The sequence below is a fragment of the Thamnophis sirtalis genome, unplaced genomic scaffold, assembly GCF_051295495.1.
Source record: "Thamnophis sirtalis isolate CommonGarterSnake01/CBP01778 unplaced genomic scaffold, rThaSir2_p1.2 scaffold_4, whole genome shotgun sequence".
Lineage (NCBI taxonomy): Eukaryota > Metazoa > Chordata > Lepidosauria > Squamata > Natricidae > Thamnophis > Thamnophis sirtalis.
This window is the reverse complement of record NW_028261384.1, coordinates 141668484-141685417: the sequence shown is the minus strand read 5'-3', so window position 1 is coordinate 141685417 and position 16934 is coordinate 141668484. Positions and strand designations below refer to the sequence as shown.

General features: G+C 50.4%; 1 protein-coding gene across 1 annotated transcript; it reads left to right on the top strand.

Annotated features, from left to right (window-relative positions):
* The first annotated feature begins 1816 nt into the window (after window positions 1–1816).
* YBX2 (Y-box binding protein 2) lies at window positions 1817–16462 on the top strand. Its single transcript, XM_087714292.1, is given in 10 exon segments — window positions 1817–1989; window positions 4444–4507; window positions 7017–7050; window positions 9128–9217; window positions 9322–9618; window positions 11014–11126; window positions 13482–13656; window positions 14217–14396; window positions 14613–14705; window positions 15964–16462. Coding segments are annotated over 9 exon segments (1164 nt in total). The 5' UTR covers window positions 1817–1829; the 3' UTR covers window positions 14664–14705; window positions 15964–16462.
* Window positions 16463–16934: the final 472 nt, after the last annotated feature.

Genomic DNA, 16934 nt, shown 5'->3' with positions numbered 1-16934 from the left:
TACTAAGCGCGGATTGAACCGGGGGGGCTCCTCGTTGCCCCCTCGGAGTTTGCGGGGGGGGGGTTCTTACAGGCTGGCGGAGAAAACTCTAGGCTGAACGACCAGGAGGTTCTTGCACGGATGTTGTTCCCTAGTTGGGTCATGAAACGTCCGCAAGAAAACCACCAAGCTCAGAGAGCACCAGGGAGCCCCCCAAATCTTCCTCTTTGGGTCATGAAACGTCTGCCAGAAGACCCCCCCCCAGGTCAGAAATCACCCAGGGACCCCACAGTCCTCCTCCTTCCTCCTCCCAACCCCTCTACCTCCTAGCACTGATGATGTTACCCGGGTGGGTCACGAAACGCCTGCAAGAAAACCACCCACCTCAAAGAGCACCAAGAACCCCCCCCCCACAGTCCTTTCTCCTCTTCCTCTTCTTCCCCCCTCCCTTCTAGCACTGATGATGTTCCCTAGTTGGGTCCTGAGACGTCTGCAAGAAATCCTCCAAGCCCAGAGACCCCCAAGGACTCCACAGTCCTTCCTCCTCCTCCTCCTCCTCCTCCTCACACTACTCCCTTCCTACGCTGATGCTGTTCCCTAGCTGGCTCATGAGACGTCTGCAAGAAGACCCCCCCCCCAAGCTCAGAGACCCCCAAGGACCCCACAGTTCTCCTTCCTCCTCCTCCTCCTCCTCCTCCCAAACGCCCTTCTAGAACTGATGGTGTTCCCTAGTTGGGTCCTGAGACGTCTGCAAGAAATCCTCCAAGCCCAGAGACCCCCAAGGACCCCACAGTCCTCCTTCCTCCTCCTCCTCCCAAACGCCACTCCCTTCTAGCACTGATGATGTTCCCTAGCTGGCTCATGAGACGTCTGCAAGAAGACCCCCAAGGACCCCACAGTCCTCCCAACCCCGCTCCCTTCTCCTCACGCTGATGCGGTTCCCTTGCTGGCTCATGAGACGTCTGCAAGGACCCCCCCCCCCAAGCTCAGAGACCCCCAAGGACCCCACAGTCCTCCTTCCTCCTCCTCCCAAACGCCACTCCCTTCTAACACTGATGCTGTTCCCTAGCTGGCTCATGAGACGTCTGCAAGAAGACCCACCCCCAAGCCCAGAGACCCCCAAGGACCCCACAGTCCTTCCTCCTCCCAACCCCGCTCCCTTCTCCTCACGCTGATGCTGTTCCCTTGCTGGCTCATGAGACGTCTGCAAGAAGACCCCCCCCCCCCAAGCCCAGAGACCCCCAAGGACCCCACAGTCCTCCTTCCTCCTCCTCCCAAACGCCACTCCCTTCTAACACTGATGCTGTTCCCTTGTTGGCTCATAAGACGTCTGCAAGAAGACCCCCAAGGACCCCACAGTCCTCCCAACCCCGCTCCCTTCTCCTCACGCTGATGCTGTTCCCTTGCTGGCTCATGAGACGTCTTGCCAGAAGAGAGCCCCCCCAACAAGGCTTGAGACGAGAGAGGCAGCTGCGAGCGGGCGAGGCGAGGGTTCGAGCCCCCCACGTGGCCGGAGTGAGTCCTTCCCCCCCCCTCCCTCACCTGGGCGTGCCGGGCGGGCCCAATGGGGGCGCGGGTGGGCGTGTCCGGGCGGGGCATAAAAGCCAAGGTAGCGGCCGGTAGGCGTCGGCGGGCGCTGATTGGCGGGCTTGCGCGTGGGCGAGGGGCCGGTCGGAGCGGCCGTTGCTGATTGGGCGTGGGCGCCGCGAGGAGCGAGGGTGTGTCCCCGGGCACGAGGCGCGGCTTGGGCGGCCGGAGCAGCAGCGGAGGCGGCGGAGGCGGCGGCGGACGAGGCAGCAGCGGAGGCGGCTTCACCAACGGGCGGCGGCGGCGGCAGCACCGGAGCGGGGATGCTGAGCGAAGCGGAGAGCGGCGGCGGCGGAGGAGCCCTGCCGGCCGGCGGGGAGATTCCCGCGGGGGAACCGGCGGCCGGCGTGGCTAAGCCGGCGGCGCCCGCGGGGGGCCTGGGGGCTCGCAGCCAGGCGGCCAAGCGCGTCCCTAGGTGAGGGGGCGGGGCCGCGGGAGGAGCCGTTGCCGGCGGGGGGAGGGGGCAAAGAGGGAGGGAGGGAGAGAGAGAGAGAGACCCTCGCGTGGGCGGACGACGACGCCGGGCAGGCACTACAAGGCCCATCATCCGGAGCTGTAGGGGGGGCGGCTGGGGAGGGTGGGTTTCGTCCGGGGTTTTTTTCCCCCCGACTTGAGAGAGTGTATATGGGGGGAGAGGGGGGGACTACAGGTTCCATCGTCCAGAGCCGGCCAGGGGGGGGTTCCCCCCAACTTTAGAGTGTGGGGGAGGGTGACTACAAGGCCCATTATCCGGAGTAGTAGGGAGGCGGCTGGGGAGGGTGGGTTTCGTCCGGGGTTTTTCCCCCCCACGACTTGAGAGAGTGTATATGGGGGGACTACAGGTTCCATCGTCCAGAGGCGGGCAGGGAGGGGTTCCCCCCAACTTTAGAGTGTGGGGGAGGGTGACTACAAGGCCCATTATCCGGAGTAGGAGGGAAGCGGCTGGGGAGGGTGGGTTTCGTCCGGGTTTTTTTTCTCCCCGACTTGAGAGTATATGGGGGGAAGGGGGACTACAGGTTCCATCGTCCAGAGCCGGGCAGGGGGGTTTTCCCCCAACTTTAGAATGTGGGGGAGGGTGACTACAAGGCCCATTATCCGGAGTAGTAGGGAGGCGGCTGGGGAGGGTGGGCTTCGTCCGTGTTTTTTTCCCCCGACTTGAGAGAGTGTATATGGGGGGGGGAGGTGGGACTACAGGTTCCATCATCCAGAGGTGGGCTTTTGGGCGGCCGGGGAGGATGGGTTTTCCTCGACTAGTGGGTGGGTGGGTGGGGGAGCGCGGCTGCAGGTTCCATCGTCCAGAGTCGGGCGGGGAGGGTCCTCCGGGGTTCCCCCCAACTTTAGAGTGTGGGGGGAGGGGGGAGGGTGACTACAAGGCCCATTATCCGGAGCAGTAGGGAGGCGGCTGGGGAGGGTGGGTTTCGTCCGGGTTTTTTTCCTCCCCGGCTTGAGTTGTGCGTGAGGGGCGAGGGGCGGGACTACAGGTTCCATCATCCGGAGTCCTGGGAGGCGGCTGCGCAGGAGGGGTCTCTCCGGGGGTTTCCCACCCACCCCCACCCCTTGAGAAAGAGTGTATGGGGAGGGGGGTCGAGGGTGACTACAGGTTCCATCAGCCAGAATCGTGGGGAGTCCAGAGGTGGGCTTTCTGGCGGGCGGGGAGGATGGGTTTCTCCAGTTTTCCACGACTCGAGTGTGGGGTGGGAGAGCAGGACTACAGGTTCCATTATCCAGAGTCGCGGGAGGGGGGCTTTCTGGAGGCAGGGCAGGGTGGGTTTCTACGGTGTCCGTCCCCCCACGACGAGAGTGGGGGGGAGGGGGAAAGGGGGACTACAGGTTCCATCATCCAGAAGTGGGCTTTAGGGCAGCCAGGGAACGCCGCTATCTCCGGGGCTCCGTGGCTGGGCGTGATGGGTCGCGGTGGCTTTTCCGGACTGGAGGAGGCGGCGCGGCAGACCCTCACGCAGGCTGCCTCTGGCGCAGCACTACAAGCCCCATCATCCAGAATCGCGGGAGGTGGGCTTTCTGGCGGCCGCGGACGCCGCGGCTGGGCACGATGGGTTTTTCCCAACTGGTGGAGGACGGGCGGGACGCGGGACTACAGTTTCCATCCCCAGCCTCGCTGGAGAGGGGGGCTTTATGGCAGCCGGGGACTCCGTGGCTGCGCACGATGGGTTTTCCTGAGCCAACCGCGAGTGCTTTCACCCACAGGGGGGGGGAAGGGGAGGTGGGACTACAATTCCCATCCCCAGAGAGGTGGGCTTTCTCAAGGCCAGGGGGAGAGAACTCTGCTGACTTCGGGACTGGGCGGCTGGGCATGATGGGTCCCGGGCCAACCGCGGGTGCTTTCACCCACAGGGGAGGGGAAGGGAGGGGAGGGGAGGGGAAGGGAGGGGAGGGGGCGTCCCTTCTGCCTCCCCCTCAATACGGCGTTTTGCAGTTTGCAGCGCACGTTGGCGGAGAGGAAGACCCCCGGGGAGGGCGGTCCTGCTTTTCTGGCGGGGGGGGGGGAGAGGAGGGAGGCCGGGGATCCCACTTGGGCCAGCAGCCCCCTCCAGAAGGACCCCCACCCCCGCTGTAAACTGAAGCACCGCGGAGCCGGGCGCTTTCCCCGAATTGCCCCGTTGAACTCGCTTTGGGGGGGTTGGAGGAAACTCAGTCTGGGGAGGGGGCGTCCATAATGAATGGATGTCAGATGGGACTCGGCTTCTCCTTCAAAGTGTCCAGGATGTCAACCCGTCCTTGACCAGGATGATGGGTTCCAGCTGGCCGAGGGTAGGGAGGCTCTGAAAGCAGCTGCTCTTCCTTGGGGGGGGGGGGGGGCAAGCAAGGTCCCTTGCCAGTGTCACCAGTCATCTTTTTTTCTCCCCCAATCTCCCCCCACCCACCCATCCCGGCTTCCAGCTACCCAGGTGCAAGGCACAGTGAAATGGTTCAACGTCCGGAATGGCTATGGATTTATTAACAGGTGAGCCCCCCCCCCTTCGGCTTCTCCAAAGGTGGAAACCTTTTAACTCCAGACAGACACACACACACACACACACACAGACACAGACATAGATGTTAGATAGATAAAAGTTAGATAAGTTAGATGATAGATAAAAGAGAGATAAAAGAGAGGATAGAGAGAAAAGAGAGAGACACACACAGACATAGATGTTAGATAAGTTAGATAAAAGATGGATGATAGAGAGAAATGATAGACACACAGACAAATATAGATGTTAGATAAGTAAAAGATAGATAAAAGTTAGATAAGTTACATGATAGATAAAAGAGAGATAAAAGAGAGATGATAGAAAAGAGAGAGACACAGACAGACATAGATGTTAGATAAAAGTTAGATAAGTTAGATGATAGAGAAAAGAGAGAAAAGAGATGATAGAGAGAAAAGAGAGAGACACAGACAGACATAGATGTTAGATAGATAAAAGTTAGATAAAAGATAGATGATAGATAATAGATAAAAGATAGCTGATAGAGAGAAATGATAGACAGACACACAGACAAATATAGATGTTAGATAAGTAAAAGATAGATGAAAGATAGATAAAAGATAGATAGATAGATAAAAAAGATAGATAAATAGATAGATAGAAAAGATAGACACAGACAGACATAGATGTTAGATAGATAAAAGTTAGATATGTTAGATGATAGATAATAGATAAAATAGATGATAGAAAAGATAGATACACAGACAGACATAGATGTTAGATAGGTAAAAGTTAAAGATAGATAGATAGATAGATAGATAGATAGATAGATAGATAGATAGATAGATAGATAGATAGAAAAGATAGAAAAGATATAGATAGAAAAGATATAGATAGAAAAGATAGTTAGATAGAAAAGATAGTTAGATAGAAAAGATAGTTAGATAGAAAAGATAGTTAGATAGAAAAGATAGTTAGATAGAAAAGATATAGATAGAAAAGATATAGATAGAAAAGATATAGATAGAAAAGATATAGATAGACACAGACAGACAGACAGACAGACAGACATAGATGTTAGATAGATAAAAGATAGAAGATAGAGAGATGGATAGATAGATGGATGGATGATTAGATCCATATATATATTGGATGGACATTATTACTAGGTTTCAATTCAGGGAGAACTTTTGCTATGGGGAGGTGAAAAGTAAAAAAACAAAACACAAACCAATAACCCTCAAGTTGGTTTAATCCTGGTTAATGAAGCCAATTCATTGTTGGCCCTGTTTCGCTGTTGACTTCGACCGTGGGATTAAGATTCCTTTCCATTGAAGTTGGGCTGTGTAACAGACTGGCCTTCTTCATTCCCTGCCTGGGATCTTGGCCTTTCTACCCCCCTTACTTCGTGGCCAAGCCTTCAATTAACTCCCAAAGGTGGCTTGACTGCCCCACTTAGCTAGTTTTGAAGCTCTGAGCCAACTTCCTTCTCTTGGAGGGAGAGAGAGAAAGAAACCGAGTCGAAAGACCAAAGATTACCAGGCAAATCTTGGCAGCTGGTCAGATGACTTGCTATCTTTATTTTCTATTGGGGTGGTGATTTTATTTTATTTTATTTTTTAAACTGGGCTGGCTGGTGGAGAGACGAATGTTTGAGTGGCTTGAGCAAACAATTAGCCCGAGCCAAGTTGGAATATGCTGGAAGAGCCTTATCTGGCGGGTCTGTCCTTGTACCCAGGTGCCCCTTGGGCGCTCTGCCTGCTCGGGGGGGTGTGTGCGATGCCAGCCGAGTGCCCCAGGGGCCCAGGTGTCCTGGCATTTGGGGCTTTTCCAGCAAAGTCACCGAGAAATTGTCTCTTTTCGTGGGCTCTTTGTTATCTCTCTGAGCTGGCTGGTTTCCTTGCAGACGTCTCATGACCCAACTAGGGAACAACATCAGTGCTAGAAGGGAGGAGAAACAGGAGGACTGTGGGGGGTCCTTGGTGCGGGGTGATTTTCTTGCAGGCGTTTCATGGCCCAACTAGCTCAGAGAAATATTCTCCGTATCTCTCTCTGTCAGCCGGTGTCTTTTATTTGAGATTCCTTCCTGAAATACACACCACCGGAAATATAGGGTGTGTGTGTGTGTTTGTGGCATTGAGGGTTTAAAACTTCCCACTGGGCTCGAGTTGCAAAAAAAAACACAACGGCCCAAGTTTATAATCAATTTGGGGACAAAGGCTAATTGGATGCCCGTCCTCTTTGAAAAGAGAGATAAAACTCAGTTTAACGGTGACCGTCATTCCCTTTAATTAGTTGGCCTGTTACACCTCCCTTCAAACCGACATCTTTTGGGATGTTGGTTACGAACCCAAACCAAGTTTGTTTTTAAGGCTTTAGCCAAGCACTAGAATTTGGAGAACGAGGGCTCCTTAAAGCTCTCCATTTCCTGCGTCCGTTTTTAACCCTGATTTGCTGCAAACCGTAGTTAATAAGGATATTCAAGGTTTATATTTAGATTGATTGAATTTCCTTTCCTTAACCCTGCTCCCATTCTTGCAGGAATGATACCAAAGAGGATGTGTTTGTGCACCAGGTAAGAACGAAGCGTCTCTTAAAAAGTTCCTTTTTTAATTTCCTCCTCGCCCCCCCTGTAATTGCTGCCTTCATCCTTCACCTCCTTCCTTGCTCCTTGTAGTAAGTTGGAGTCGGAAAGGAAGCATGGCTTTGTTGAAATGGTGAGAAAAATTGTTGGTGTTAAAACTTAAAATTTCTTCCCCATAGCAACATCGGCTGATTCTTGCTAGATAAACAGTCAAATTTGGTTTACATTTGGGGAGGGGGGGGACTGTCCAATCTTGGCAATTTTTAAAGACTGGTGGGCTTCTACTCCCAGAATTCCCTAGCCAGCTATGCTGGCTAGGGAATTCTGGGAGTTGAAGTCCACAGATCTTAAAAGCTGCTAAAAGCTACTATTTTTCTTTTTTTGGCAACCATTTTTTTCAACTCAAAAGCCCAGCAAAAGTTTTCCAAGCGAGGATCGGAGGGCGTAAAATTGAATTGATGAGAATTTCCCGAGGGGTGGGCTCTCTCTGCAGCGACCCCCGCAAACCACCCCCTCCTACGCCTCTCCTCTCTCAGCCAGCGACACCAATTCGGCGCAATTTGAGCTGTCCTCCCTGGGAGTCCCCGATAGCCTTATCTCCCCCCCGGGATAGTTAACGAACTCCCTCCTTTAATTACACCCATCCGTCCTTCACGCTGGCTCGCCCCATTCCTAATTGCCAGCTTTGTACCCACACCAAAGCTTTGAAAAGGGACTTTCCTTGCGCACTTGGCTAACTTAGCTGCACTCTTAACCAATTCTCTCGGCCGCTGCCTTGTTTAAGTATTTAATAAATTTAAGTATTTAATAAATTTAAGTATTTAATAAATTTAAGTATTTAATAAATTTAAGTATTTAATAAATTTAAGTATTTAATAAATTTAAGTATTTAATAAATTTAAGTATTTAATAAATTTAAGTATTTAATAAATTTATAGGCAGCCCAATCACCTGGATGCTTCAACTGTTTGATTCTTGCAAGCAGATCCCAAGTTATTATTTTATTCGTCAGGATAATTTGTGTTTAATCGATTATTTTCCCCCCGATAGGGTAACTTTCTTAATAGACGGTGGGTATGCAGTAAGCATAATATATCTTGACTTCAGCAAAGTGGGAAAAAAAGAGAGCTGGCTGGGGAATTCTGGGAGTTGAAGTCCACGAGTCTTAAATCAGGGGTCTCCAACCTTGGCCACTTGAAGACTGGTAGACTTCAACTCCCAGAATTTCCCAGCCAGCTTTCTCTCCGCGCCCCCCCCCCCCGCCACTTTGCTGGCGAAGATATATTATGCAAAGTGGGGAAAAAAGAGAGTTGGCTGGGGAATTCTGGGGGCTGAAGTCCACAAGTCTTAAATCAGAGGTCTCCAACCTTGGCCACTTGAAGACTGGTGGACTTCAACTCCCAGAATTCCCCAGCCAGCCACGTAGGGTAACTTTCTTAATAGACGGCGGGTATGCAGTAAGCGTAATATATCTTGATTTCAGCAAAGTGAAAAAAGAAAGAGCTGGCTGGGGAATTCTGGGGGTTGAAGTCCACAAGTCTTAAATTGGGAGGGTCCGACTTTAGTAACTTTAAGACTTGTGGACTTCAACTCCCAGAATTCCCCAGCCAGCCGCATAGGGTAACTTTCTTAATAGACGGCGGGTATGAGGTGAATGTAATATAACTTGACTTTGGCGAAGGGGGAGGGGGGAAGAGATGGCAGGGGGATTCTGGGCGTTGAAGTCCACAGGTCTTATAAAGTGGCCAGGTTTGGAGACCCCCGCCCAAGAAGGTTCGTTGATAACTTGGTTGTGCAAAAAATGTCTCAGCCCCCCCAGCATCTCTTGTCATTGATAGCTCCAGGGGTTGGACTAGAAGACCTCCGAGGTCCCTTCCAACTCCGTTCTTCTGTTGTCCTTCTGGTCATTGAACAGTCATGTCATCTAACCTCCCTTTAAATCTTTTATAAATTTACCTCGCCCTCGAGTTATTTCCCCCCTCCCCACTTTGCTGAAATCAAGGTATATTACATCTACCGTATTCCCCTTATCTATTAAAATTTTTCTGTCTCGTTTTTTTCCCCCTAGACGGCCATCAAGAGAAACAATCCTCGTAAATTCCTGCGGAGTGTTGGAGATGGAGAAACGGTGGAGTTTGATGTGGTGGAAGGCGAGAAGGTGCGGTGGTAATCCTGGGCGTCCACCCGGAGCCGAATCGGGGTCCCCCACTCCATCCCACCCCACCCGAGAACCTGACCGACCCCTTTTGTTGTCTTCCGCAGGGGGCCGAAGCAGCCAACGTCACCGGCCCCGGCGGGGTCCCCGTGAAAGGCAGCCGCTATGCCCCCAACCGCCGTCGCTTCCGCCGGTTCATCCCCCGTCCCCGGCAGGCCCAGCTGCCCCCAGATGCTGCCCGGCCCGAGGGGGGCGCCGAGACGGTCAGTGAGGGGGAGAGAGCGGACGAGGCGGTACAGCAGCGCCCACGCAGGAGGCGCCCCCCGCCATTTTTCTTTCGCCGGAGATTCGTGAGGGGACCCCGGGCTCAGGCCCAGCAGCCCCAGCAGGCCCAGACCGTGGAAGTGAGTCTGGGGGTGCGGGGGGTGGAGGCAGCCACAGTGCTGGCTCCCACCATGGGACTCCATCTCCCCAGGAAGAGGATCTGTCCTTATGCCAGATAATTCTCTGCTCCCCCAAGAATTTACTTGGGATTGTCTGCGGTTGTGACACACACACCCCTCTTCAAAGGAGGCCTGTTCCCCACCCTCCCCAGAAAAAGGGGAAGGGGCTTGCCAGGCTCAAGTTAGAGACAGCCCCCCCCTCCCCAGGAGAAAGCAAAAATTGAGAGGTGGTGCCAGGGTCTTTGCGTGGGGTGCCGTGCGTGTTTCCCCTGGTTTGGGGGGGAGAACTGGGTGGGGGTTTTGCGGGTGTCTTGCACCCTCGGTGGAAGAAACTTTTTGGGATGGGGGGGGGGGGAGATTTGGCACCCAAGAAAGGATCCTCCTGTCCCTCTTCCTGCTTGTGTCTTCTGGATGCTTTGGGGGTGGGGTCCCTTTGACGAGATCTCTCCCCCCCCCTTTTCCAGCCTTCCCAGAATTCCAGATGTGCCAGAGGCTGGACATTGCTCTCGGCTGGGCCGCAACTGGAACGGGATAGGGTTGAATGCAGGGGCTGGACTAGAAGACCTCGGAGGTCCCTTCCACCTCTGTTCTGATTCTGTCTGGAATGGCATAGGATCTCCTGCTTAAGCAGGGGTGGACTAGAAGACCTCAGAGGTCCCTTCCAACTGTTCTTATTCTGTCTAGAATGGCATAGGGTCTCCGGCGTGAGCAGGGGTGGACTAGAAGACCTCGGAGGCCCCTTCCACCTCTGTTCTTATTCTGTCTGGAATGGCATAGGGTCTCCGGCTTGAGCAGGGGGTGGGCTAAATGATCTCTGAGGTCCCTTCCAACTGTTCTTATTCTATCTAGAATGGGACAGGGTCTCCTGTTTGAGCAGGGGTGGACTAGAAGACCTCGGAGGCCCCTTCCAACTCTGTTCTGATTCTGTCTGGAATGGCACAGGGTCTCCAGCTTGAGCAGGGGGTGGGCTAAATGATCTCTGAGGTCCCTTCCAACTGTTCTTATTCTGTCTAGAATGGGATAGGGTCTCCTGTGTGAGCAGGGGTGGACTAGAAGACCTCGGAGGCCCCTTCCAACTCTTGTTCTTATTCTGTCTGGAATGGCATAGGGTCTCCAGCTTGAGCAGGGGGTGGGCTAAATGATCTCTGAGGTCCCTTCCAACTGTTCTTATTCTATCTAGAATGGGATAGGGTCTCCTGTGTGAGCAGGGGTGGACTAGAAGACCTCGGAGGCCCCTTCCAACTCTGTTCTGATTCTGTCTGGAATGGCACAGGGTCTCCGGCTTGAGCAGGGGGGTGGGCTAAATGATCTCTGAGGTCCCTTCTAACTCCTCCTCGTCCTGCTCTTCCCTCCCAGGGCTCTGACAGCACAGATCCCAAAGATGCTACCCAGCCTGAAGGAGACCAGCCTCAGCAGATCCAGGCGGGCGAGAGAGCCCCAGCCCCTCGATTCCGTCCCAGATACCGCAGGCAAGTCTTTCTCCGCACACAACACACACACACACACACACACCCTGCAGACAGAAGCTAACCAGGTTCCAAGCTGGCCTTCCCCTGGTTAAGACAAGGCTGCCTTGGCACAGGCATTTGCCCATCACGGTTTTGCCCAAGCAGGAGGAGACCCACTGTTTGGGGTTTTAGGGAGAGAGAGGGAAAGTTGGCTGGCTTGCTGACCAGGCGGGTCGATTGGACAAGCCAGGATTCCCAGCTTGTGGGGAAAGAGCCTCGCCAATGTTGGTTTGTGCAAGGAACAGAATTTGGAAGGTTTTTTCCCCTCCTGTAATTAAGCGACTTTCAGCAGAATCCTCCTCCAATCAGAAAGTAATTTGCTAAATCGTGATTTCTTCACCTGGAAGACTCCCCGATGGGTGGACTTACGACGCCCAGGAGCCCCCCACCCAGGGTATCGACTCCCCATTGAATTGTCCCGCCGTCTAGCCCTCTTTATCTCGGTTTGCCATTTCATTGTCCTGCCATCAGCTGGGCACGGTGGGTCGTTTTTTCCCCCCGCTTTGCCGAGATATAATATATTAAGATATATTACGTCTGCTGCATTCCCACCGTCGATTAAGAAAGTTAGTTACCCGATCAAAACAGGCGACAAAGGTAGTCACTTTTGCTCCTGCCTTAGCCGTGATGGATTTTGGTCAACCCTTTTGATGGCTGGGGAATTCTGGGGGCTGAAGTCCATCCGTTTTCATCCTGTCCAGGATGAAGAACGCCGCTCAACGTTATGCCTGGCACCCTAATTATTATTATTATTATTATTTTTAACGGCCAATTGTGCTTCTTGGCCTACCTCCAGCTACTCTATCTTTATTTAGCGTTACGTTTATATTCTATTTAGTGTCGTATCTTTTATGATTGATGAGGATTGCAGTTTAGGATCACAATCATGGCTCTGCTATGTCGAAAGCATATTCTATTATGCTAGGTTATAAGAAGTATATTCTATTATAATATATTTTACATTATAACTACATTATATTTCCACATGGTATAATAAGTATATCATACGATAATATACTTGTAACCTAATATAATAGAATAAGCTTTCTGCATAATATAATTATAGTATAATATTATAACCTAATATAATAGAATAAGCTTTCTGCATAGTATAATTATATTATAGTATAATATTATAGCCTAATATAATAGAATAAGCTTTCCGCATAGTATAATTATATTATAGTATAATATTATAGCCTAATATAATAGAAAAAGCTTTCTGCATAGTATAATTATATTATAGTATAATATAGGATAACTAGTATAATAGTATAATATAGGATAACAAGTATATTATAGTATGATATGCTTACAGTATTATAACCTAATATAATAGAAAAAGCTTTCTGCATAGTATAATTATATTATAGTATAATATAGGATAACTAGTATAATAGTATAATATAGGATAACAAGTATATTATAGTATGATATGCTTACAGTATTATAACCTAATATAATAGAATAAGCTTTCTGCATAGTATATTATAGTATAATATAGGATAATAAGTTTTTCGCATAATATAACAAGTATATTATAGAATAATATAGGATAGCAAGTATATTATAGTATAATATACTTATTGTAACCTAATATAATAGAATAAGCTTTCCGCATAGTATAACAAGCATATTATAGTATATTATAACTTAATATTAGAATAAGCTTTCTCCATAGTATAAGTATATTATATTATAATATAGGATAATAAGCTTTCCGCATAATATAACAAGTATATTATAGAATAATATAGGGTAATAAGTTTATTATAGTATGATATATTATAACCTAATAGAATAAGCTTTCCACATAGTATAACAAGTATGTTATAGTATAATTTAGGATAAAAAGTATATTATAGTATGATACACTTACAGTATTATAACCTAATATAATAGAATAAGCTTTCCCCATAGTATAATAAGTATATTATAGTATTATAATATACTTATTATACTATGCAGAAAGCTTATTCAGAGGGCAGGACAAGGAACAACAGATGGAAACTAACCAAGGAGAGAAGCAACGTGGAATTAAGGAGAAACTTCTTAACCGGGAGGACAATTAGCCAGGGGAACAGCCTGCCACCAGAAGTTGTAGGTGCTCCATCCCTGGAGGTTTTTTTTTTAACAAGAAACTGTCTGAAATGGTATAGGGCCCTCCAGTTTGAGCAGGTGGGCTGGACTAGAAGACCTCTAAGGTCCCTTCCAAGTTCCAACTCTTGTTATTCTGCTCTGGGGCACCTCCGATTCTTCGTCTCTTCGTCCAAGGTGAATCACACACACACCCCTCTCTCTCTCTCTCCTGCCCAGACCTTTCCGCCCCCGTCCCCCGCAGCAGCCCACCACGGAGGGAGGCGATGGCGAGACGAAAGCAGCCCAAGCGCCAGCGGACGGGATCCGTCCCGAGCCTCAACGGCAGCGCAACCGACCTTACTTCCAACGCCGACGCCAGCAGACGGCTTCGGCTCGCCAGACAGCGACTGAGGTGAGATGCAGGGGGGAAATTGGTGTGTGTGTGTGCAGGGGGTGCAGGAGGAAGTAGAATTGCATCCAAATCGACCAATTCCAGTTGATATTTTTTTATTTTGAATCTTTTTTTCAATCTTCCGGTGAAGTTCGCAAAGCGGAAAACTTCGTTATTTTTACAGAACACTATTTTTCTGGACCCCCCTGCCCCAAATATTAGGGGTATCTTAAAGATCCCCGATTTACCTTCTTGGAGAATCGATGGGGGTCCCTGGGCAGGAAGGATGGACGGATGGAAAGGAAGGGGGTTTTTGATCCTTGTTTAACGACGCCAGTTGGGACCGGCAGCTGTCGTTAAACAGCTTTGTACATGGGAGGGGAATGGGACTGTGCTACTTAGTGACGGCACTCCCAGCAAACTGGAATTTGGGAAGACGGGGCACGCAACCCCGTCGTTCCCCTTCGGGGGGGGGGGAAATGCAAAGGTGCCAGAAACTGACCGGATCGTGTTCTGTGCTGGTTTCTCCAAGCCTCCCCTCCCCACGCAATCTGACCCCGTCCCCCTCTTTCTCACCCCAGGCGACCACCAATACTAAGGAGCAGCCGGCCCCCAGCTCTGCAGCTGCCGGGGGGGACACCCCAGCTGCCAGCACTCCTGTGATGACTCAAGAACCGGTGGTCGAAGCCAGCAAGCCGGCTTCCCCAGCTCAGGAAAGTCCCACCCAACCACTGCCGGAAATCCAGCAACAGCTTGTGGATGTAAGCAAAAGGGGGTAGGGGGAGAGACCCCTGGTTAAGCCCCCACCCAGCTTCTTCCCCCGGGGTGCATGGGCTTGGAAATGGCCCCCGCAATGCCTTTGCAGGCCACCGGGGGTCACTCTTGAGCCACCTCTTCAGCAGCAGCCACAGTTCCAATTCCCCCCAATGGGCAGATTTTACCACTCATTTACCTTTTTTTTAAAAATTAAAATCCAGATTTCAACACCTGAGCCTGGGGGAGAGCTTGCCCCTGCTTTACTGGCATGAAGAGCCTGCCCACACCGAGGGGATGCCAAGAGCTGTGATCTGGTAAGGGGAGATTTCTTTTTATTTATATTGATAAATATAAATGGGTTGGTGGGTTCAAACTCGGTTTTGTTTTCACGCCGTTTTCTGGGTCGGAGAAAAATGAAGACGGGCGGATTTGGCAAGCAGCTTTTAACCGTACAACTCCCCTCCGAGCGTCGAGTTTAGACCTGTGTCGTTTAGTTTTTACTTTACAATGTTGATAAATTGTGTGTGTGTGCGAGGTGGGTGGGTGGGTGGGTTTGAAAGCTGCCGGACGCCAACGGAAAAGTTTTGCAAACTTGACACTTGTGCAGATTTCTCCCTCTTCCTCCTGAGAGCTTCTTGGCAAGGGACCTCTCAAATGCACCGAGATTTGTTTAGATAGATAGATAGATAGATAGATAGATAGATAGATAGATAGATAGATAGATAGATAGATAGATAGATAGATAGATAGGGAGAGAGAGATAGAGAGAGGGAGAGAGAGATAGAGAGAGGGAGAGAGAGAGGGAGAGGGATGATTGATAGATGATAGATGATTGATAGATGATAGATGATTGATAGATGATTGATAGATGATAGATAGATAGATAGATAGATAGATAGATAGATAGATGATAGATAGATCTTTTTCTCAGATATCCCGACTGCCTGCAAACCCATCAGAAACTATTAAGAAGTTGTATTTCCTAATCTGTCTGGCTTGGCCAATTTTTTTTTATTTTTATTCCTTTAGCCAAGGGATGGTTTTGCTCCTTCAGCTGAAAATTCAGATTTAAAGAGGTCCTTGGCATGCTTACAGCTTAACAGAGGTGGAAGGGACCTTGTAGGTCATCTAGTCCAACCCCCCACCCAAGCAGGAGACCCTAACTCACCCCCCCATTTCAGGAAAGAAGGAAGGAAGAACAGAATAACAGAGTTGGAAGGGACCTTGTGGGTCATCTAGTCCAACCCCCCCCCCACACTCCCCCAAGCAGGGGACCCTACGCCATTTCTGCTGCTCCCTGAGCTGGTCTCTGCTTTCTTGCCGACGTTTCGTTACCCAAACTTGTTACAACATCAGTGCTGCAGGAAAACAGCCCAGCTCAAGGACCTTCCATTCAATTCTTAGCAAACAGTCTCTTTTTATCGGTGTCCAGATTTAAGTTTGCACGGCCTCCCCCTGCCTCAATCTTCAAGGTTCCCTCGAGGGGGGAAAGGGAGAGGTGTTGTCTTCCTTCTGCTCCCCGCACACCTCCAACCTGGCGTCCGTTTGAATCTCCCCTTCCTCTCTTTGCAGGTATCCAGAATGTGCCTCCAACCCAAGTTACCTCATCCTGCACTTGAAGAGACCCAAACTTCACCGATATAACCCTCTTTGCTGCTTTTGAAGTTCTAAAATGTTAAAAAAAAAAAAGGAAAGAAAGAAAGAAAAAAAGAAGGAAGGAAGGAAGAAAACAGAAGAATAAATCTGACCGGGCCGGGGAGGGGGGAAAAAACACTTTTTGACCAAAAAGGAAAAAAAAAGTCACTTTGCTTTAAAAATTACAAAAAAGAGAGAGATTTTCAGAGGGGTTTTGTTTTTGTTTTTGTCTGCCCTCCATCCACAGCTTCGCCAGTTTAAAAGGAAAGAAAGGAAGGAAGGAAGGAAGAAGAGGAGGAAAACTGGCTGTTGAATCTTGAGTTCATTTTTTTTTCCTTTCCGCCCCCTCCCCCCAATTGTTTGAAGAGCCACCCCCCCTGTGTGTCAACCATTGTGTGCAGTTTTGGGCGTCAGTAAAAAGAGAAATTTGCACAGAGTTGACGTCATATCGCCTGGTTTTTTCCCCCCTCTCCCCGTCGACAAATTCGAAGGTCGCCATCCTTGGCTCTAAAGAAAGCTGCCCCCCCCCAAAAAAACTTTCCCTGTCGGAGTAGGGGGGTCGAGATTTTGTTGGCTCCAAATTAAACCGTGGGGTGGGGGAGGGAAGAGAGACGGGGGGTGGGTGGGTGTAGTGGTTACGGCACTGGGCTACAATATCCATAGCCCTTAGAGTTATATACAGCTTCACAGGGCTTTTCTAGGCCCCTCAAAGGGGTTTACAGAGTCAGCCTCTTGTCGTCGTCGTCGTCGTCCCCCGGACAATCTGGGTCCTCATTTTACTGACCTTGGGAAGGGCGGAAGGCTGAGTCAACCTGTAGCCTGGGGAGATTCAAACTGCCAAATTGCAGGCAGCCGGCAGTCAGCGGAAGTAGCCAGCAGTACTACACTCTTAACCACTGTGCCACCTT